The 24240-nt window shown below is 35.0% G+C and overlaps 1 protein-coding gene across 2 annotated transcripts in view; it reads right to left on the reverse strand.

Moving 5' to 3' along the window:
• RB1 (RB transcriptional corepressor 1) overlaps positions 1–24240 on the reverse strand; it is a 134239-nt gene that overhangs the window by 71178 nt on the left and 38821 nt on the right. For both annotated transcript variants that reach the window (XM_007466438.1, XM_007466437.1), the window contains 8 exons: positions 19037–19075; positions 17983–18050; positions 14930–15040; positions 12431–12573; positions 10174–10251; positions 7528–7637; positions 6497–6574; positions 2656–2743 (listed from right to left, as the gene is read on the reverse strand). In XM_007466438.1, coding sequence (XP_007466500.1) covers positions 2656–2743; positions 6497–6574; positions 7528–7637; positions 10174–10251; positions 12431–12573; positions 14930–15040; positions 17983–18050; positions 19037–19075 — 715 coding nt within the window. The remainder of the gene's footprint in view (positions 1–2655; positions 2744–6496; positions 6575–7527; positions 7638–10173; positions 10252–12430; positions 12574–14929; positions 15041–17982; positions 18051–19036; positions 19076–24240) is intronic.

The raw sequence follows: 24240 nt of genomic DNA on the forward strand, positions 1-24240 counted from the left end.
TGTAGGGAATACAGTCAATAATTATATAATATCTCTGTACAGAGATAAACGGTAACTAGACTTACCGTGGTGATCATTTTGAGATGTATAGAAATATCGAATCATTATACTATGCACCAGAAACTAACCCAGTGTTGCAGGTCAATTATACTTCAAAAAGAAACAAACAAACTCATAGAAAAAAGATCAAATTTGTAGTTACTAGAGGCAGGGGGTGGGTAGGGGAAGGGGGAACTGAATGAAAGCAGTCAAAAGGTACAAACTTCCATTTATAAGGTAAATAAGTACTAGGGATGTAACGTACAACATGATTAATATAATTAACACTGCTGTATGTTATACATGAAAGTTGTTGAGAGTAAATCCTGAGAGTTCTCTTCACAAGGAAAAATTTTTTTTTCTATTTCTTTTACTTTGTATCCAAATGAGATAATGGATGTTCACTAAACTTATTGTGATGATAATTTCATGATATATGTAGGTCAACCCATTATGCTGTATACCTTAAACTTATACAGAGCTGTACATCAAGCATATCTCAATAAAACTGGAAGAAAAAAATGTCTATAGCTTCTACGATTTTACTTACACACAGAAGAAAATATGGTATTAATTTTTTAAATGAAGACACCTGAAACTAATAAAGAAGCAAATTCAAAGAAAAACTTAATGGTCTTCAAGATATGCCCACTCTGAGATAGGCCATTTTTAGTGTACATAAAACGTTGCAGTTAAACAGTTGTGCTTCATTTAATGTTAAGCTTTAACCTGAGCTCTGGAAAATGTCTTTGAGGCAGAATTTTCTACCCAACTGAAGTAGTTTAAAATAAAAAAGACTTCCTACATACTCCAAATGTTGGAGGAAATATTAAAAACAATGTTTAAGAAGAGAGAGATTATCATTCTTTTTACTTCTACCATTATCCCTTCTAAAAGTTCTAAGTAACTGGGTAGCTATGTTTGGGAAATAGTCTAGTGCTGCAGATAACCCACAAATAAAAGCAACTTTATGCAAATTGGACAAACAAAATCAGTTTTGAGCCAACACAATTATGAATATGATGACAGAAAATACTCTGTTAATTCTTGGGGGGGTGGAAATATAAACAAGACGACAACAAAGAATATGACAAAACCACAGGCAGCTTAAGATATTAAATGCAATGTTAACCACACAAAGCACTTACCGGAGAAGCCAAATTTTAGTAAGTCTCCTAGCCTCATCCAACTGCCACAGATGAGCATTTCAGTGGCTCCCAAGCCTCACTTGATTTTAAAGGAGTAAAGGAGCAAACAAGGAATATAGACACTAGTTTTCATTCTCTCTCTTCCTCTCTCCCTTTTTTGAGAGGAGGGAGGCTAGCAGGGGTCCTTCAGATATCAAACTCAGGGTCCCTCAGGAGTTGCCAACTGCAGTGCACACAGGGCCACTCAAGAAATGTAAATGAAAGTGGGCTAAATAAAAAAGACTGTAGAGATATGGCAAATGTTAAATCCTGTCTAATGTCACATTCAAAGAAAATATCTTAAAAGAGCCAGAGAGAAAAGATAAACTATAAAGGAACAACAGATGGACTGACAGAAAACATCTTAGTAGCAACGAGAGCCAGGAAATAGTGAAGTAATATCTTCAAACTACTAAGAGAAAGTAAAGGTCAGCCTAGAATTGAAGATCCAGGTAAACTACCTTACAAAAAATAAGAGTGAAGATATTTTAAAAAAGTATGTATGTATGTATGTATGTATGTATGTATGTAATTTATTTATTTATTTATTTGGCTGTGCCAGGTCTTAGTTGTGGCATGTGAGATCTTAGTTCCCTGATCAGGGATCGAACCCGGGCCCCCACACTGGGAGAGCGGAGTCTTTACCACTGGACCACCAAGGAAGTCCAAGAGTAAAGATATTTTAAGACAAAAAAACAAAACAAAAAGCTGGTAAGTTCATCCCAAACTAACCCCCACTAAAGGAATGATTAAAAGATGTATCTGAAGAAAGAAGAAAATAATTATGAAAGTGAGGTCTAAGTTGTAAAAAAGAATGGTGAGCAACACAAAAAGTAAATATGAGAAAATCTAAAAATAACACTGTCTGAATAAAACAATACTACTAATAATATCTAATTTGGAGAGTTAAAAAAAGCAAGAGGGCTTCCCTGGTGGCGCAGTGGTTAAGAATCCGCCTGCCAAGGCAGGGGACACGGGTTCGAGCCCTGGTCTGGGAAGATCCCACGTGCCACGGAGCAACAAAGCCCATGTGCCACAACTACTGAGCCTGCGCTCTAGAGCCCACGAGCCATGACTACTGAGCCCGCATGCCACAACTACTGAAGCCCACACACCTAGAGCCCGTGCTTTGCGACAAGAGAAGCCACTGCAATGAGAAGCCCACGCACCGCAACGACGAGTAGCCCCCGCTCGCCGCAACCAGAGGAAAGCCCGCGTGCAGCAACAAAGACCCAACACAGCCAAAAAAAAAAATTAAAAAAAATTTTTAAAAAAAGGCAAGAAATGAGATAATAGACAACTACAGGTTGGTTGGAAAATGGGTGCTTAAAAAAACACTCAGAAAAAAAAAACACTCAGTATTTTAACTTCTAATTTCAAATTTATTTGCCAAAATATCATAATAAATAATGTTTCATATATGGCTTACATTAAAATAGGAAATCAGATTTTCTGACGGTTGATCACTTGCTGAATTTAAGATCATCATTAATTGCTGGATAGTATTCATGACAGTCCTAGAAAAAAATAGGAAGAAGTGTTAAGCAATGAAGGAATAAAAAGAAAAAATGATAAGTATCTATTTCATAAGTTACACATATCTTCAATCTCATTGTCTCCTGTTTATCTTTAAGAAGTTCACTGAAATAAGACTTTATAAAAGCCTTAGTGTACTGCTGTTTATGAGGAATTACATTTGACTTAAATCTTTAAAAAAGTATATGTCGATCATCAGTAAGTTTATAATTAAAGAAAAGATATGCTTATTTACTAATAGAACTAAATATCAACAAAACAATTGATGAAAGTAATGACATTATTTTAAGGATAAAACATAAACTGGCATCAAAATGGTAATATTTTAAGAAAACATTATTACAATTAAATATTAAAAATTTTCAAATAAAGAAAGATATTTAGTAACTCAAGTAGAGAACCAAGTGACTGTCCTTTACAGAGACCTTCAAGATGAAAGCATACGTAATTTTAGAAGTCATCATCACTAAAACATAAAAGTAGGTCAATCTCTTTAATTATATAATTGTGTGTGTGTGTGAGTGTGTGCGCGCGCGCGCGCTTGTCTGTGTATGGTATATAGTAAATATTAATGTTCCAATTTTGGAGTAGCAGTTCATTGCTACTCTGTAGGCACTGTTTAATGATGCAAAAAACTGTAGAATGTTTATAGCCAAAAGGGTCTTTAAATATTATTTAATAAAACATGTTCAGTGTTCTCAGTCAAGCCTCTCTAAACTGATATCTACACTTCCTCAACTTTTAAATATATTGCTTCTGTGATGCGTACATGTACTAATCTACTTAAGCCACAATGACTAAAGCCATTAAGTGACCAACTGCTAAAACCAAAAGATCTTTTTTATTTGTTCTGATACTTGATTTTCTTGAGGTATTTGACACTCTTAAACCCTTGCTCTCTTCTGAAACTCCCTTCCTCCCTTGGCTTCTTTGGCTTCATTCTCTGGCCTCCCCAATCACACCTCTCATTCTCTTTAATCTAACTTCTATCTCGTCCTTAAATGCTAGCATTCTTTAGGGTTCAGCCTTTAGCCAACCGTTATTGCTATTATGCACCCTCACTTCAGGCAACCTCATTCTGTTTTTTTTTTTTAATTTTAATTTATTTTTTTATACAGCAGGTTCTTATTAGTCATCCATTTTATACACATCAGTGTATACATGTCAATCCCAATCTCCCAATTCATCACACCACCCCCCTGACCCTGTTTTTCTGATTTAACTCTCCCTGATGATTCCCAAATCTATAAGATCCTTATATCCTACTACTTACTACATTATCTTCTTCATATCCCATAAATGCCTTAAAAATAATATTCTAAATATGAATTCATCAACTATTTATCAAACCTGTTCTTGCTCTTTCACTCCAACTGCCTATCTCTTGGTTCATATCTTCAGCATCTCTCAACTGGATTACTGCAATAGAGCATTTTGAGATTTTGACTATGTCTATGGCAGCAGGATCTAGGCATATGTACTTTGAAAAAACAAAAAAAACTCCTCAGGTTATCCTAATTTGCCTAACCACTGTGACAGACTGAGAGGTCTCTCTATTTCTCACCATGCTCTCCTCAGTCCATCTCTTCACAAACTACTACCATGTAAACTTTCACAAATCAAGTCTGATTTTATCCTAGCCCTGCTTAACACCCAGGTATAGTAACAGGCCATATCCTGCACAAGCTAAAGTCCAAACTTCTGAGTGTGGACTATAAGGCCTTTCATGATCTAATACCCACCCTCCTCTCCTGCCATTTCATCTTCCCATTTAGTCCATCAATACAGAGCTGCTTATAGTTCCCCAGATGCATCATGTTGTTTCATATTTCCATGCCTTTGCACATGCTGTCAGTCTCCTGTGTCACAAACTTACATGTTTCAAAATTCAGTTCAAATATCACTTCATAAAGTCCCTTCTGTGCCATCTCATTAACTTGTCCTATGTCTCTCACCATATTTAAACAAAAATGTATTTTTATGTGTCTATGTAGTCATTTGAAAAAATTACTGATTGTTTTACTATGTACCAAGTATTCTCCTAGGTCCTAATGATTAAATGGTGAACAAGAAAGTCATGGTCCATGTGGTATGGACTTAAAGGCTATTATGGGTATTGACAAAAGCAAACACACAGATGAATTTATAATTACAAATTGTGATACATACTTTGAAGGAATAGAACAGGATGCTGTGAGAAAGAATAATAAAGGAAAATACTTCAGGGAGAAATAAGTCCTCAAAAAAGTAGTATTTGTGCTGAACCTAAAAGAAGGGTAGTAGTTGGCAATTCATAGAAAAGAAGGAAGAGTTTCAAGAAGAAACAGAAGTGGGGCTTCCCTGGTGGCACAGTGGTTGAGAGTCCGCCTGCCAATGCAGGGGACATGGGTTCGTGCCCCGGTCCGGGAAGATCCCACATACCATGGAGCAGCTGGGCCCGTGAGCCATGGCCGCTGAGCCTGCACATCCGGAGCCTGTGCTCTGCGATGGGAGAGGCCACGGCAGTGAGAGGCCCGCATACCACAAAAAAACAGAAGAAACAAAAGCAAATATGAAGGTCACTGAGTACAAAAGAAGACTTTGGAGAGTTCAGAAAACTGGCTAGTACATAGTGAGCAGGAAAACAAGATGAGGTTGGAGAGGTAACAGAAGCTAGATCATATAAGGTCTTGTAGGCACTGATAAGGAATTTGCACTGTATTTCAATTGCAGTAGGAAGCAATCAGAAACTTAAGAGCAATCTAGCTCTCTGATTTCATGTCTTTTGGTCTTGGTGACTGATACTAGGTGTGTCTGAAATGCTGCTTCCTCACTGAGTACTTGTTCTTCATCATTTATTGAAGCATTCTTTTCTCCACACATTACCACATAAAGTTCTCAGTTGTTCTGTTCTCACTGAAGAGCAAGACATATGAGGAAAAATGTGAAAAGAAACAGATGGATGGATGGCACACCACTAAGGTAAAACATTTCTACCATATAATCACAGTCATTTCAACCAAAGCTACATCCAATTAAGTAGCTTTTTAAAAATACTCCAGAGAGTGAATTCCATGGCAGTGCAGTGATTAGGACTTGGCTTTCACTGCCGAGGTCTGGGCTCCATCCTGGTGGAGGAACTAAGATCCTGCAAGCCACGCACTGTGGCCAAAAGAAAAGCATGATCTGATTTACATTTCTAGAATATTATTCTGGGGGCTCTCTGGAGAATATATTTGGTGATAGGGAGAGAGGAATAGTCATGAGAGTAGAAAAAACAAGATCAGTTAGTAGGCTACTGCAAAAATTCCAAGAGAAGGAGAGAGATATCTTGGATAAGGGTGGGAAAAGTAGGAATGGGGAACAGTAGATGAACTCAAATACTTAGGAGGTAGATTCAGCAAGACTTGAAAACAGATTAGATGTGGGAAGCAAGTGAGGAAAAGGACACTAAAAAATGGCTCCAATCTTTCTAGGTTATATACAGAGCAAATGGTGATACTTTTTTTTCTCTTTTTTATATACTGAAATGGAACACATTCTCATTCTGGGTTATATACCTTAAGGACAGACAGAACTACATCTAATAATCATATCCTCAGCAACTAGTAACATGTCTGGCATACAAAGAGCACTCAATATATATTTGCTGCATGTATATACAAATATATAATGAAACAAATGAATAAACCCGAAGCACTATAAAGTACTGAATAAATAATTATAATGAAAATCAAAAGTAAGAAAATTCATACCGAACTGGAGTCTGTGGAAGAATCACATTCACCTCTTCATCAGGGTTACTTTTTCGTGGTGTTCTCTGCATTTCAAAACTAAATAATGATAAGCAAAGTCATTCAGACTGAAAACTTACAACTTGTGATTTATGAGTCAAAAAAGCAGTAAAGTACCTTCTGTTGACTCATAACATCATACAAAATGGTTAAGTAAATAATAGAAGTGATAGGAAATAGATGATCCAGAAGCTGCTTAAATAAATAAAATTTTATTTTTTTGTCATAATTTTTAAGTTGGGTTTCTTTCCACTAGGTTTACAACAAACGGTGTACCAATCACTAAGAATTTTTTTGAAAATGAAAGTTAGATGTTTGTTTTCTCTAGAATGTTAGATGTTGATGATATTACTAGCAAGGTTGTTCAGTATCAAAAAATATCAAAACTCAAGTTTTTCAAACATTACGCCTTCCAAAAACTTTACTTTGACTTAAATAAAATCTGAAACATTTTATTTGTGTTTAACTTCCAAATTTTATATATATACATAATTTTTTAGTTAATATTAAAAGATTTCATGCTAAAGACTTAAAATTAACCACACTTACAATCATTCAAAAATTTTTTACAGGCGTATCTCATTTTATTGCACTTTGCTTTACTGTGCTTCAGAGATACTGTGTTTTATTACATATTGAAGGGTTGTAAACTCTGCATTGTCATATGATGGTTATCATTTTTTAGAAATAAGGTATTTCTAAATTAAGGTATGTACACTGTTTTTTGGATATAATGCTATTGCACACTTAACAGAGTACAGTACATTGTAAACATAACTTTTACACGCACTCGGAAACCAAAAAGTTTGCGTGATTTGCTTTATTGCAATGGCCTGGAACGGAAAACACAATATCTCACAGGTGCCTGTAGTTACCGTCAACCATTCCTACTTTAGGATTCTATATGACAATTCAAGAGAATACAATTTTATACTAACTTTTTAAAAAATGAACCAGCATATCAACAAATAATAATATATCATGTATAATACCTGTCTGTAGGATCAGCCTGAAGAGTTTTATCATGATCCAGAAATAATCTTGCATCTATATCTTTGTTTTTAAGGTAAATTTCTTCATATTGTTTAGAGAGACTTTCCACCTCAAAGGCAAAAAATATTGATGATTATCCTTTTCATGTCATTACTTTTCAGTACACAGAAATACATATTTAATTCAAGAATCTTCGTAAAAATATACACTTAATTTTACACTATACAGACTTCACATGGAATATAAATAAGGCATATCTAAAAGTAAAGAAAATTGCAAATTTTTTCAACTCAATTTTAAACCTATTTTATGCACATATCTCACATAGACAAGGATCACCAATGCTATAGAACAGTACTGAAATGGAACTGTAAGATGAAAAGACATTACTATAACCACTTAATTGCCGAGATCCTCCATCCTATACATCACTCACTTTTAATCTTCTACTACACTTATCAATATAAAATAATTTTTCAAACACTGTAACAGACCTTTATTATGTATTCTGCCTATCTTTTCTAAATCCTTTGGTTCACTCTGACTCCCTTCAGTTACGTATCTTGGGCAAGAGTATAAGCTCAATTAATTAGCCCAATTAACATACTTGCACAATTTATTTCCAATCTTAGACACTTTTCCAAATGCTACAAACTATAATTCTTTTATCAGTTCTGATTCATAATTTTCTAATCATAATATAAAAACCAATGCCCAGTAGAAAACCATTTAGCAGCCTTCTCCTGTGACTTCTGTGTATGTGTGTGTGTGTGTGTGTGTGTGGTACGCGGGCCTCTCACTGTTGTGGCCTCTCCCGTTGCGGAGCACAGGCTCCGGACGCGCAGGCTCAGTGGCCATGCCTCATGGACCCAGCGGCTCCGCGGCACGTGGGATCTTCCCGGACTGGGGCATGAACCCGTGTCCCCTGCATCGGCAGGTGGACTCTCAACCACTGCGCCACCAGGGAAGCCCTCCTGTGACTTTTAAAGCCAGAGTGTTTCCAACCTGAGAGAGTTAAAATTGCATTCTAAAAGGAGTGGTAGGAAAAAATCCAGTTAAATGTAAACTTTTTGTTTGTTTGCATAAGTTTTTTAGGCCGATCAGCCATTCATGTTTGATTAGGCTTAATCGTCATTCCTGCCCTATGTCAGTTAGGTATTAATTATCAATCATTTATTGACTGGCAGCTATTAGTGCTATATAATGTAAAGTTTATCTTGAATTTTCTAATAATAACCCTGTAATTCTTTCAGAGGGAAAAAAATTATGAATGTCCAAGATTCTTTAGAGTTGTAAACAGCATATTTTTTGGTATATAAGTTGGTAACAGAACTCAGAAATACAACTTTTGGCCCCTTCTTGTTTCTTTAGTACCATGTCTTACCACTCACTCTACAGAACAGACCATACTACCACATATCACTGTGCCTTTAAATCTATAATTTCCAACCCCTGGAAATGCCACTTCTTATAAATCTTACTCAGCTCAGAAATCACATCACCTCCAAAGAATTTTCTGCAAAACCTATCTGGCCCACTTTGGATTAGGGAGATATCACAACACCCTGTGTACACATCTAATAGACTTCTGTAGACTCCTGTTAATGTTCTACTTCTATGTCCGTCTCTTCCACTAGCACCTTAATGACAATGACTGTGAGTTAAATCTCTGCATTGATGATATCTAGCACAATGCCTGGCATATATTAAGCACTCACTAAATAACTGCTGAATGAATAAGTTAGTTAATTCAAGGAGGACTAGCTACCAACTCAGGCCATAAAATCAGCAATCTAGCTCTCTGATTTCATGTCTTTTGGTCTTGGTGACTGATACTAGGTGTGTCTGAAATGCTGCTTCCTCACTGAGTACTTGTTCTTCATCATTTATTGAAGCATTCTTTTCTCCACACATTACCACATAAAGTTCTCAGTTGTTCTGTTCTCACTGAAGAGCAAGACATATGAGGAAAAATGTGAAAAGAAACAGATGGATGGATGGCACACCACTAAGGTAAAACATTTCTACCATATAATCACAGTAATTTCAACCAAAGCTACATCCAATTAAGTAGCTTTTTAAACATACTCCAAAGAGTGAATTCCATGGCAGTGCAGTGATTAGGACTTGGCTTTCACTGCCGGGGCCTGGGTTCCATCCTGGTGGAGGAACTAAGATCCTGCAAGCCACGTGCTGCGGCCAAAAACAAAAGCCTCAAAAGAGTTGCTCCAAGTACAGTAATGCTAATAATGTTGATGGTACAAATCATGGCTCCTATGCTTAAAGAAGCATAGCAAAGTAAATTAGAATCAAATTTGATTATAGATATTTACTTCTATTTAAATATTTAATGGCATTTAGAAGTCCAAAAGCCTACATCCTGATTTTTGAAAAATGTTAGTACAAATCAACTTCTAGTGCAAATTTTTAAATGCTGCTTATTTATACATTTGAGCATAAATGGGTTCAAAAGGGGTTTTTTCTACTATATAAAGTTGATTCACCACAATTCTACTTAGATTCTTTCCTTGAGTAAAAAATATTTAATATACAGTAAAGTGATCTTAAGAAATTTAGGCAACTATTCCTGCCTCGCTAAAGTCCCGAAACACATTAATTTTTTATTACGTTTTCTTTCAGATTACCTCTGGAAGTCCGTTAGAAGCTACAATTCCAAGAGAATTCATAAAAGGTATAAAATTTTTGAAATAAACATTTTTCACCTGAAAAAGATAAAGTTACATGATAATTAAAATAAAAAAAAACAATCTCTGTCACTATTAACGGTAGAATGAAAGTGTTAACTGACATTTTGATCAATGAGTTACATTCAACCCAGTGTGATGCTTATTTATAATTATTCAATTTATTCACTTTTTAATTCATGTGAGGCAGATTTCAGGTCCTAAAATGGAGGTGCAGGGGGGAATTGTTAATGAAATGGGATTTATAAGAAGAAAATCCATCGAAACCAACTTCAATATCCCACATTTAACAAATGGTGAAAACATGGGAGGCTCAAAAATATTAAGCAACTTCACCAAAGTTACACAGCTAGGAAGTGGCAGAGCTGGAACTGAAAACCAATCTGTCTAGCATCAAAGCCAAGACTCTTTTAACGTCTCTACACTGCCTCTGATTTCTCCCCAAAGCATATTTTTGGGCCACTTCACACACATACCTAGCTTAGGGAATATCGAGTAAATTATTTCAGGATAAATTTAGGAAAATGACCTGCTTTTATAAGAAGATAATTTCACATACAAATACCCAACAATTCTATTCAAAACCGAGTGAAAATGTTTTGGTCATTATGCAGTTTCACACAAAAAACCCTACATTTAACATGGATAATAAAGACAGTCCTTGGAAAACCTGGAGTTATAATATACCCCTAACTATTTTACACTGGCAAAGTGTTATGGAATTTTAAACAACTTACTTTTCTTCATTTAACTTCCTTTTCCAATTTGCAGTCTACATTTATTAAGGTAGAATAATTTAATATCTTCCTATTAATAAGTTCCTATCTTCTGCTTCACAAAAATGCTTTAAGAATTAAGCTTCTGTAATACATATTAGTATTGTTTTCTAATTAATTCCCACTGAACTGGAATAATTATAAGGTGGGTAGTTCTATTTAACCAATTAGTGTGACTAACCAATAATTATATAACCATAAATATAACTAACCAATAGTTATATAACTATAAATGCTACATGTAAATAATCAAATGTCAAATTAATATGAATTACTGCAAAAGCTATTAATCACCTACACTTTACAAATCGTTATTACATTCTAAATTATAGAAGCATTATTTAAAATAAAAAGGAAAAACATGATTTATTCCTGATTTTTGAAATGCAATTTTATAAGTAGTTCTAAAATACAGAGAACTAACAACCAGGAATTAGAAAACTGCATTTATTCCTATTCATTACCTTGAGAGAGTAAGCAACAGACTGGAGTAAAAAAAAATATTTCAACTACATTTGTCAGCTTATTAGCAAAGATAATTTGTTATTCTAGAAAAGTAAATATATTACATGTGTAAAGTTGATACAGCTATATGTCTATATCTATATATTTGTTAAAATTAATAAAAGCCACAGTGCTAAAACCCAGATATCTTGATAAATCATTCCAACACTTCTTAAACTAGATTTTGAGAGCATACCCCCAATTCCTTCCCAGAGTTGACAGAGCAATTTCAAAGATGCAACATTTCACATAGCTATCTAGTGGTAGTGAATTTTGGACAATATAACAGTCTATGAGAGAAAGAGCACGGCACAGTGAAAGAAGCACTGGTAGCAGATGGTCCAAAGCATAGACTCTGTTAGTAATCAGCTATCAGTCTCTAGAAGCTTGTTTATTCATTAGTAAAAGGAGGCCAAGTACATTACTTGTTAAGATTCCTTCCAATTCTAACATTCCAGATTTTATTAACAAGATAAGCAATTCCTGGGTGTTCATGTATCCTCTACCAGTCATTAACATCTGGTGTGATATTTAGAAAAAGAGTAACTACAGAAGGCTAAACAGAAACTTAATGTTGGTATCACTTAGCACTAAACCAAAACACTAGGGTTTTCTGAACAGGATACTTGAAAACATTAGGTATATCAGTAACCACAGAGGAATCAAAGAACAAATACATTTGAAAACTATTGCCTTAATCATGTACATTTCAATGATTCCAGAGTGAGGGAGCTATTCTCTTTAAAATCAAAGTAACTGAATAGGAAAATTAAACTTTTTCTAAATATTTTGCTACTGCAAAAGAGTTGGCACTAATTACAAAAAGCAAGCTCATCATAAAAGAATTAAATACTGTTAGGAAAACTTACATCTAAATCTACTTTAACTATTTTAAAGAAATCATGAAGTTAAATTACCTCATCTATATTACATTCATGTTCTTTACAGAGAACTTCAATAATTCTTGTATCATTTTCTAGTTGTTTTGCTATCCGTGCACTCCTGTTCTGACCTCGCCTTGGTGTTCGAGGTGAACCATTAATAGGTATTACAGCTGTTTCTGTAAAAATGGTAAATTAGATAAGAACAATTGCACATTCCACTGTATAAAATAATGAAGTATTCTAATTATAACTCGGAAGGTCAGAAATAATCTTGGTAACATTCTGCTACTTTTATTATTAGGCTTCATTAAAAAGCTAACAGCTTTATTTATTGAATATCTACTGTAAGTTATATACTGGTAATAGCTGCTACCATCCCTATTCTCTTCTGCCCCCAACTAGCCCAAAAAGAAATTTAAAACCCCACAGACAAATATGAAAAATGCAAGGGAAATAGCCAACTTATAAACTAATATTAAGTGTATCCTACTAGTCTGCAAGGGGAAAAAATGTTTTCTATCTTAAAAGAGTCTTAAAAATAATAAGCATGTATTTATGGATTCAATTTGTAGATACAGGATAAAAAATAAATTTTTTAAAGTTTTAGCAAATAAATTACGATGCTTTTAAAAAATTAAGCATACAAATATACTCATGTGACACTAAACTGTAATCCCCTGGATTATTTTGAGCATTTCAATTCAAACTGAATGTGAATATAGCTATTAAAGAGATTACAGATGACTAAGTATAAAAAGTATTAACTGCCTCTAGGCCCAACAAACAACTTACAGGAAACTGACAGGATAGAGGAACATGTTAAGACTACACCATAGGATGCAATCACTAAAAATTAAACCATGGAAAACTCGACAGAACAAGACCACCTGATTATTTAATAAATAAATTACAAGAAAAAAAGAGAAAGATAGATGGAGGAGGAACTTTTTAAGTCTTAAAAGCATACCAACCAATCACAAAGTAGAGATCTTATTTAGATTCTAATTTAGTCAACATGTAAAATTTTTTTAATTACTTTTATAAAACAATTGAAAATATGAACACTTACTAGATATTTGGTGGAATTAAAGAATCACTATTAATTGATTTTTAGGTGTGAGAATGGTACTGTCATTATGCTTTTTTAAAAGACTTTATCTTTCAGAGATACATACTGAAATTTATAGGGATGAAATGGTATGCAAAAGTGTGCTTCAAAATAATATCGCTGGTAGAATTGAGCAGTAGATATGACTATGGGTTGACCATAAGTTATGCATTGAGGGCAGGTGATAAGTACATGGAAGCTTATTATACGACTTTCTTCTTTTATGCTCACTGAAATTCTTCATAATAAAAAGCTAATTGCAAGTTTACCATAGCCAGTTAATTCAACACCTTATCCTGCTTTCTTTTTAACATGGCACTTACAGAATTAAATGTACATTTGAATTATCCAAAAGAACAAAGGCTGTCAACCTAAAGTTATATATCAACTTATTAAAGTTATAACATTTTTAAAAAGTGAGGAAAAGGCATACAAAGGAAACTTTTAAAGATTCAGAAATTTTTAAAATATATTGTTTTACATTTTTCCCCTCTATTTTGCATGTGGTTTCTGCTAAATGACCTGCCTTTTCTGTCAAGCCATGTTCAACATCTTTTCAAAATTCTGCTTCATTTTTCCAGGAAGTTATTGTTCACGAAGATTAATCAGGCTTCAGCTTTTCAGCCACTTCAACACTTTGAGGCTTCCATGTTTTGATCTTTCCTCTATTATTTTTAGTATTATTAATACTGTCAACATTTTAGGAGCAAGGAACAAGCTAAGCCTTAGTTAAGTTTACATTTCTCTATAGTGTATTAAGTGATTTTAAATCCTACTCTACATGCCACCAAAGGGAGCAATTCCATTCTAAGAGGATTATACTTGTCTTTGCTTAATGCTATCTAATTATTTCAGCAATAGTTATTATTTAAATACACCTCCCATCTCATCACCCACTGAAATGGATCAATTACAGTTCATATGCAAAAAAAAAATCAGTCACATAATCATTATAGCTTCCAATAATAAAAATTCAGTTAATCCATTCCTATAGAATGGGTTACTCTTCCCTGTGCAGTCTCATTCATATCTATGCCTTGCCTCTTGATTTTCTATTTACTGGGAGTGCAGTCTCCCAACTTACCACAACACTCAAACCCTAACTACTGCTTCAACACTCAGTTCAAATGCCACCACTTTTTTATGGTCTTCCTTGGTCTTTCCCAGCTGGAAAAACTTTCTCATCTCCTCAACTCCCATGGTATTTGCTATATTTTGGCCCAGACTATTTTCAACCATATACTCTAATTACTTGCTTACTTATCTCTCCTTCTATATCTTATATTACTTAAGGGCAGAACCCATGTCTGATTTCTTTTTTATTATTCCCTTGGCTCTAGAACCATGTTTTGGATCTAGTGTAAGTCCATAAAAAAATGTTGAATGATGAAGTAAGAGGGGCATAAATTACTTAAAATACTTACTGTATGGTTCTTTGAGTAATGTGGGAGGTGAGAGTTTGATAAAATAGTCAAGGACACACAGCATTAACTGAAATGAGATCACCAGATCATCTTCCATTTGTAAAACTTGCCCTGAAAACAAAGAAGGTCCACATCTTAAAGGTAGAGATTGAGGTCTTTAAGTCAGGGAAAACTGTGGGTATGGCTGTATCCATATACTCATTTATGCAACAATCACTAGAAGCATGTTAAAGATCTTTGTTTTTGTTCTTTTGCAAAAATTCAGTCAGATTTGCAACATGTAAAAATATATAAAGTTATAAAATTATAAATGGGGACTTCCTGGTGGCACAATGGTTAAGAATCCGCCTGCCAATGCAGGGAACATGGGTTCAAGCCCTGGTCTGGGAAGATCCCATATGCTGTGGAGCAACTAAGCCCATGTGCCACAACTACAGAGCCTGTGCTCTAGAGCCCGTGAGCCACAACTACTGAGCCCGCCTGCCACAACTACTGAAGCCCATGTGCCTAGAGCCTGTGCTCCACAACGAAAAGCCACTGCAATGAGAAGCCAGCACACCACAACGAAGAGTAGCCCTCGCTCACTGCAACTAGAGAAAGCCCACACAACAAAGACCCAATGCAGCCAAAAATAAATAAATAAATAAAATAAATTTACTAAAAAAAATTATGAATGAAGTATAAGTCTACCATGAGAATCTTACATTTAGGTATTATTATAATAATTCAGTCCCTATGTCTAAATTTATTTTGATTTTTCCTTCTTTAAACTCACTTCCAGTTTTGGTAAGAGTTATAAAATTTACTACCTCTGAAAATCATTTTGAAGAATGATACACGTTAGTGTTCAGTTCTATTTATTTATGAAACCTCATATATTTTCAATTTCAACCCACTCCAAAATATTAAGAAATAACCAAAGCCATTAAGAAATAATAAAATTAGTACATAATTGTAAAGTCATCTATAAAGCAATTATTTAGCACAAAATCCTAAAAGTTTATACAACATACAACTAAAGAGCTGTATATTTATTATAAAGACCTGTATGTAAGGAAATTAATGCATATAATAAACACCTAAGAAAAAAATAGTGTAGCTACACAAAATATACAAATCATATTGCTATGACGTATTTGCTTATAGCTCTATGTTGTGCAGTATTTTTAAAAGAGAAGTTTAATTTGATTCATTTTCTATTTTATTGGTATTTGACTGCTAAACCACTAATAATCCCAATACTGAAGGTATAAAAACTTTCTGGTTAATGTATTAAATCTCAAATTTTAAAAAAAGGAATTCTTCAAATATTCAAGGAACAAAATGGGGGGCAGTAAATTAAGCTAGTCTCAGATTTCTCAACAGCAATGTTCAATTCCAGAATATAGTGTCCTGAGGAAAAAAAAGCAAGAACAGACTACTCGGGTTCCCTGGTGGCGCAGTGGTTGAGAGTCCGCCTGCCGATGCAGGGGACGCGGGTTCGTGCCCCGGTCCGGGAAGGTCCCGCGTGCCGCAGAGCGGCTGGGCCCATGAGCCATGGCCGCTGAGCCTGCGCGTCCGGAGCCTGTGCTCCGCAACGGGAGAGGCCACAGCAGTGAGAGGCCCACGTACCACACACACACACAAAAACCCCCAGAATACTCAACGAAGTTGTCCTTCAAGTCTACAGACTACAGACATGGTTCATAAACATGTCAAACAGAGAAAACATGGCGCCAAAAAGGCATTTTTGAAAAACTCCTTCACCGTAAAATCTAGTCAGCTAAGGATAGACCAAAATAAAGAATTCGGAAATGGAGAAGCTATGATACAGGAGTGACAATAAGCTTAGAATCCATTTTAAATACACAAATGAGACAAAACAACTGTGATAATTATAATTACAGAACAGAATATAAATATTATAATCTTTGGTAATGTAATGATAACAAAAAATAAGCAAATCTGAAAGTAGGGAATAGGAAGGTGACAGGAAGAGTGAGAATTCTTTTTCTTCAGAGCAGATTAATATACATTGCCTTAACTCAAAACACAAAGTTAAATAAAGATTCTAACCTCTTAATGTTTTCATAATCTTAGAGAAATATTTTAAGAAATAACACTGCTTAAGTGACAAAACATATAAATTTAAGCAATTCCTTCCATTTCTCTTATTTTCTTCCATAAAATTTTAGTAAAATTAGTTTTTATATTTTAAACATAGCACAATAATATATTATTTTTAGAAACTTATATATATGTTTGTGAGTGCACTCATCCACCCACCTTTTTTAATCAGAATGTTACTCCAGATACATTTTTGTGCATACAACCACATAATTTTAATGATGATTATTTCTAGGCGGGTTTTGGATAATTTTTCTACATTTTTCTTTGCGCTTTGCTGTATTATATGCATTCTTTATCATGAATATATATCACTTTTATAAAAACAGTAACATTATTCTTAAAAATAGGAAAGAATGAAAAATATTAGAAAAAGAAATGAAATGAGACATTTTCAAGGTTGCCTCCAGTATCAGAATTACAAGAACTTGATAACAGTTAAAAAGTCACACAGGGCTTCCCTGGTGGCGCAGTGGTTGAGAGTCTGCCTGCCGATGCAGGGGACACTGGTTCGTGTCCCGGTCCGGGAAGATCCCACATGCTGCGGAGCGGCTGGGCCCGTGAGCCATGGCCGCTGAGCCTGTGCGTCCGGAGCCTGTGCGTCCGGAGCCTGTGCTCCGCAATGGGAGAGGCCACAACAGTGAGAGGCCCGCGACACGTTCATAATAAGACGCTACCGGTTGAGCATTTGTTTAAAATTCGCTATTCTCAGTGTGCTTTTCTGAGACCTGGATTAGAAGAGCAGGAAAAGAAAAAAAAAAAAAAAAAAAGGTTGAGGTAAATTTAACGTTATGTATACCTCACCACTAAAAAAAAAAAAAAGTCACACAAAGAACTAGGGGGAAGGAGGAACAATATTAAATAGAATTAAAATTTTGAGCTTACTCGAAAGAATTATCAATTACTACATTTGAAACATTAGTATGTAACAAACATAATGACTTTACCTTTAGCTAGTAAAAACGTGAGCCAAGAAACTTTTAGCACCAACATAGAATTTATTTCCGTAGATATCCTAATAAACAAATAGAAGAAAAAAAAACTCACACTGTTTTCCCACTACACCTTTTTTTTTCACTTTTTACAATTATAGACCAGAATTGATCGCATAATAGAATACAGTCCATCTTAATTGCACAATTTACACATGAATTCAATTTGTCTCAATTCAGTTAGTGTTTTCATCATGTTATTTATATTTTCCCAAAGTAGTATACATTTTTTAAAGAAAATATTGAATATCTTCTACTGTAATCTAAAAATATGCACAGAAAGTGGTATAATATGACATACATGGTTTCCAATTAATGCTTTTCTGCTCTCTTTTCTAATTAAAATCAATTTTCTGTAAGCAGAAAAATAGAGGTTTGGGTGACTCTACCAAATTAACACTATGTCTTCATAAACGTTAAGTTATTCACTTGTTGGAATTAATGAGTGGAATTAATAGAGTTAATTAATACACAATTTCCCTTTGTATCAATCATCTTCAGTATTATTACTTCAATGAGGCAGAAAATCTCACATACTACTCATTCTGTTTCCGAAGAAAAACTCTAGAGCTCTTACAGTGGTATACTGTTGGAACATGTATCATGCATTTAAAAAGACTACTTGGAAATTTTAATATAGACGTTCATGTTTATTCTTACTCAAAAGTTATGCTCTGAGTCTTAGTTAATAAAATGTCTATAATATACTCTGAAAAAAGATTTTGTCAATGAATTGGCATTTTTCCCAGAGCTGGTAAAATGTTGCTCTGAATTAACTTCGACCTTATTAGTTCTCCCTTGTAGTAAAAGGCATGTATTTCATACCACTTTCTTTGTGAAAAGATAAATAATCCGTATAGGGCTTAAATCTATGACCTTAATTTATGAAGTATCATAGAACAGTCAATCAAACTAACCCTGAAACTATCAACATGTTTGGGATTTTTCCACAAAAATCTCAAAAAAAAAAACCCCAAAAGTGAAAAATAACATACTCTGAGGTACTTACGAACTGCTGGGTTGTGACAAATATATAAGTTCACATGTTCTGAAAGGAAGAAATAATTATGTTAACATTATGGCTTTTTTAAAAGTTACTTTTAAATTTTTTTCATAATTTAGAAATCAGTTTTATCATGATTTATTCATCTTATTTTAAGAAGGATACATTTTTTCTCAAGTACAGCATTATAAAACAAAGTTAAAGTAGATGTTTCCAATTTATGACATTTCACATATCACTGTAATATCTAATTACAAAAAGACTGGATTCGATATATGCATTTCTAACTTGGAATACATTCTATAATTGAAACTTGATCTGGTTAGAATCTCAGATCAGGTCATAAAAGCTTATTTAACTAATAGTGTCACTGAAATAACACAACTGAAAGTACTACAGTAAGTCCCCTATAGACGAACCTTCAAGTTGCAAACTTTCAAGTTGCAAACTTTCAAAGATGTGAACGTGAGTTTACACGTCTGATCATGTAAGTTAGTTCACATGTCTGGTGTACACTGTCACCTGTGTGCATCCTCTACAAGTGGTTGTGCTTTGTGTACTTTACTGTACAGTACTGTATAGAGTACAGTAGTACAGTATCTTTATTTCAAGGCCAGGATGTCTGGAAGCAAGCGTAAAAGTAGCAGTGATGTAGCTGGTACTACTGTACTTTTCAAGGTACTGTACTGTAAGATTAAAAATGTTTTCTTTATTTTTTTGTGTTTATTTTTTATGTATTATTTGTGTGAAAAGTATTATAAACCTTTTACAGTACAGTACTATGTAGCCAATTGTGTTAGTTGGGTACCTAGGCTAACTTTGCTGGACTTTACGAACAAATTGGACTTACGAACATGCTCTCGGAATGGAACTCATTCATATGAGGGGACTTACTGTATAAAACCTACCTATTTAGGACAATGACTTCTGGAATGGTGGAGAAGGTTCTCTGCAGACCTGTTTCCTAATGTAATAACTACAATTGATAAAACTATTTTTAAAAAACCATTTAAAGTCTCTGGAAATTTTCCTAAGGGCATACAACAAAAAAAGGAAATATTTCTTCAAGAAAATCTACTAAATCTTGGTAAGAACAATGACAGTCTGTAGAATTCAAAGCAAAATTCATTTCCTCCTCCTCTCCAGCTCAGCATAACAAAGCTCTACCCCTGGCAGGTGTAGCCAAGACACAGGGCTCTTCTCTCTCCAGCTCCCAGCCTAGAACTATCTCTCTGGGAAGAGTAGGCTCCCAGCATTTCTCATTGCCCCCACATCTGTGTTGCAGAAAGTCTATCCCAAGCAAGAGGAGCTGAGAGGTCTGGGGCTCCTGTCTTCCGCTTAGCCGCCATTCATAGGGTAAAGTTTTACTCCAGGCACAGAGCACATCAAAAATACTGACTTCTCTTGCTGAGCAGCTCATAGGACAGAGGTTCCAGCCAAGAAAGCCAATCTGGGAAGACCAGGGGCTATCACCTCTTCTCAGTGCCCTACTCTTAAAACAGAGGTATCACTCCAAGAGAAGAGACCACTGTCCCCATCCTGACCTCTCAAGCAGTGGCACAGAAGTGGTGCCTAGGGGAAAGGCAGGCCCTAAGAACATAGAGCCTTGCACTCTCCCCAAGGGAACTCATTTGGAATGGAGTGTGGGGATGTTTAAGAATAAGAGAACTGTTGAAAGCAATACAGACTTTGGTGGAAGCAAGTAAGAGAAAGCCAACAGATCTTATGAGAGCAAAAAGCTAAATCCTAGATCATCTAGGAGAGAACCAGGGAAAGAAACAGCTAAGAATAGCTCTCCTAGTATCAAAATAAGCCTCAAGGCTAGCCTCAAATACTAGTCCTGCAGAGGGAGCCAAATTTAATTGGATTAGACTGTAAAGCAACTTGTGACCCAGAGCATTGTTAAAAACAATAAAGCAGGACTTCCCTGGTGGTGCAGTGGTTACGAATCCCCTTACCAACGCAGGGGACATGGATTCGAGCCCTGATCCGGGAAGATCCCACATGCCGCGGAGCAACTAAGCCCGTGCGCCACCACTATGGAGCCTGTGCTCTAGAGCCTGCAAGCCATGACTATGAAAGCCCGCGCACCTAGAGCCTGTGCTCCACAACAAGAGAAACCACCGCAATGAGAAGCCTAGGCACTGAAGCGAAGAGTAGACCCCACTCGCTGCAACTAGAGAAAAGCCCGCGTGCAGCCACGAAGACCCAAGGCAGCCAAAAATAAATAAATACATTTATTAAAAAAAACAATAAAGCAATCAGTCGGCAAACAGTGAGAGGTAGCAACTAGGTGTGATATCAACAGAGGCAGTTAGCTTAAGAACAGGGAAAGGATAGTCAAAGAGAACCCAGCTAAAACCACTGTCAGCTCTGAGTGACTATGTACCTGTCCAAGGCTACAATAAGGAGCAAGATCAGAGGCTACACACTGTGGGAGAAAAAGACTCCATTGAGATAGTACAGCTAAGCCACTAAACAAATAACAAAGACAAAACAACAGCAGCAAGCCCCACGAGAGATAAGAATCAGCTCCCAGAGTTACTACAATGTTATAAAAAATGTCCAGTTTTCAAAAATAAATATGAAATATGCAAAGAAGCAGGAAAGTGTCACCTCTACATAGGGAAAAAAGCAGATAACAGTAATTTTATTTAAGAGAACCAAAGTGTCAGACTTAACAAAGACTTCAAAACAGCTATTATAAATATGTTCAAAGGACTAACGGAAATCATGCTTAAAGAAAAAAAGGTACGCTGACAATATCTCAACCAACAGAGGATTATCAATAAAAAGACAGAAATTACTTTAAAAGAACCAAAGGGCAATGTGAGTTGAAAAGTATAATAACCAAAATAAAAAATTCACTAGAGGGACTCAAAAGTAGATCTGAGCTGGCAGAAAAAAAGAAGCACTAAACTTGAAGACAGATCAAAAGAGATTATGTGGTTTAAAGAACAAAGAGATAAAAGAAGAAGAAAAATGAAGAGGCTCACCAAAAAATATACTGGTGTACTTTTGGGACACCAAAAGATACACGAATATATGTGTAATGGGAGTACCAGAAGAGAATGGAGAGAGAGAGGAAAAAAAAATTTTTGTAAATAATGGCTGAAAACTCCCAAGTCTACACATCCAAGAAACAGAACAACCTCCAAGTTGAATAAATGTAAAGAGATTCACACCTAGATATATCATAGGATAAATGCTGAAAGACAAAGAGAAAATCCTGAAAGCAGCAAGAGAAAAATGATCCATCATATATAAGGGAACACAATAACATTAACAGGTGACTTCTCAACAGAAGCAATGAAGATCAGAAGGCAGTGGGATTACATACTCAAAGAAAGAAAAAAAATGTAAACTAAGACTCATATATACAGCAAAACTACCTTTCACAAGTGATGGTGAAATACATAGTCTCAAACAAAAACAGAGAATGTGCAAACTCATCTTATAAAAAAATAGTAAAAGAAGTTCAGGCTGAAAACAAATGACCCAAGACAGTAATTCACATCCACATGAATAAACAAAGAGCACTGGTAAAGGTAATTATGTTATTATGAAAGATGGTATAATTACATATTTCTTCTCCTTTCTTCTCCTAATTGATATAAAATATAATTGTATAACATAATATGTATATATTGTATTCTTGGGCCTCTAACACATGAAATGTAATGTGTTTGACAACAGCAGCACAAAGAGGTGGGTAGGATCAAAGCTGTACTGGAGTAAACACATGACACAAGATGATAAATCCACAGAAACAAATGAAGAGAAGACGAAATGATATATAATAGTTAATATAACAAACTCTATAAATATACACTTGCTCTCCTTTATACTGTCGACTACTTTAAAAGACATACAACCCAAATGACTATAAGTAGATGAATGGATAAATAAAATGTGGTATAGGCATACAATGGAATATTATTCCATAATAAATAGTAATGAAGTATTGAAACACGCTACAACATGGATGAACCATGAAAACATGCTAAGTGAAAGAAGCCAGTCACAAAAAATATGTAGATCAAAAATTTACAGAGAAAACTACTATCTTATATAAAAAAAAAGCAGATGGTAATCAAGAGGGAATTTTTATAATTATAGAAAACATGTTTAATGTCAGATGCATTGTTTTATATCATTTTGTAATTTAATGTAACTCAGAAGAGAATGTTATCATACAGTAAAGATAATGACATACAATATAAATCTATGCTGTCTAATACGTTAACCACAAGCTCCTATGGCTACTGAACACCTGAAATGTTTTTGGCTAGTACAAATGAAGTTGTGCTGTAAATGTAAATTACACACCAAAATATTTAAAAAAATACTTAGTATGAGAAAAAGAATGTAAAACTTCTCTATTGGTTTCATGTTTTTCTGTTGAAATATAATTTACCTAACATAAAATTCATCATTTTAAAGTGTATAAATTCAATAGTTTTTAGTATATTCACTTTGTTATGTAATCATCACCATTATCTAAAATTTCCATCACCCCAAAAAGAAACCCCACATCTTTTAACAGATACTCCTCATACCCTTCACTTCCCATTCCCTAGCAATCACTAACCTATCTTCCATCTCATGGATATGCCTGTTCTGGACATATCATAAAATGAAATATGTGGCCTTTTGTGTCTGGTATTTTTCACTTAGCTTAATGTTTTCAAGGTTCATCCATATTGTAGCAAGTAGCAGAACTTTCTTCCCTTTTATGGCTGAACAATATTCTACCATATGGATAGATCACATTTTGTTTATCTATTCATCAGCTGATGGACATTCAGGGTGTTTCCACTTTTTGGCTATTATAAATAATGCTGCCATGAACATCTGTACACAAATTTATGTGTTGAAGTTTGATATTTTGGGATATATGAGTTAAATAAAATGTTAAAATTAATTTCACTTGTTTCTTTTTACTTGTCACGCAGCTACTAGAATATTTAAAATATATGGCTTGGGCTTCCCTGGTGGCACAGTGGTTAAGAATCTGCCTGCCAATGCAGGGGAGACGGGTTCGAGCCCTGGTCCGGGAAGATCCCACATGCCACGGAGCAACTAAGCCCGTGCGCCACCACTACGGAGCCTGTGCTCTAGAGCCTGCAAGCCATGACTACGAAAGCCCGCGCACCTAGAGCCTGTGCTCCACAGCAAGAGAAGCCACCGCAATGAGAAGCGTGTGCAGC

Source organism: Lipotes vexillifer, unplaced genomic scaffold (genome assembly GCF_000442215.2).
Source record: "Lipotes vexillifer unplaced genomic scaffold, Lipotes_vexillifer_v1.1 scaffold384, whole genome shotgun sequence".
Classification (NCBI taxonomy): domain Eukaryota; kingdom Metazoa; phylum Chordata; class Mammalia; order Artiodactyla; family Lipotidae; genus Lipotes; species Lipotes vexillifer.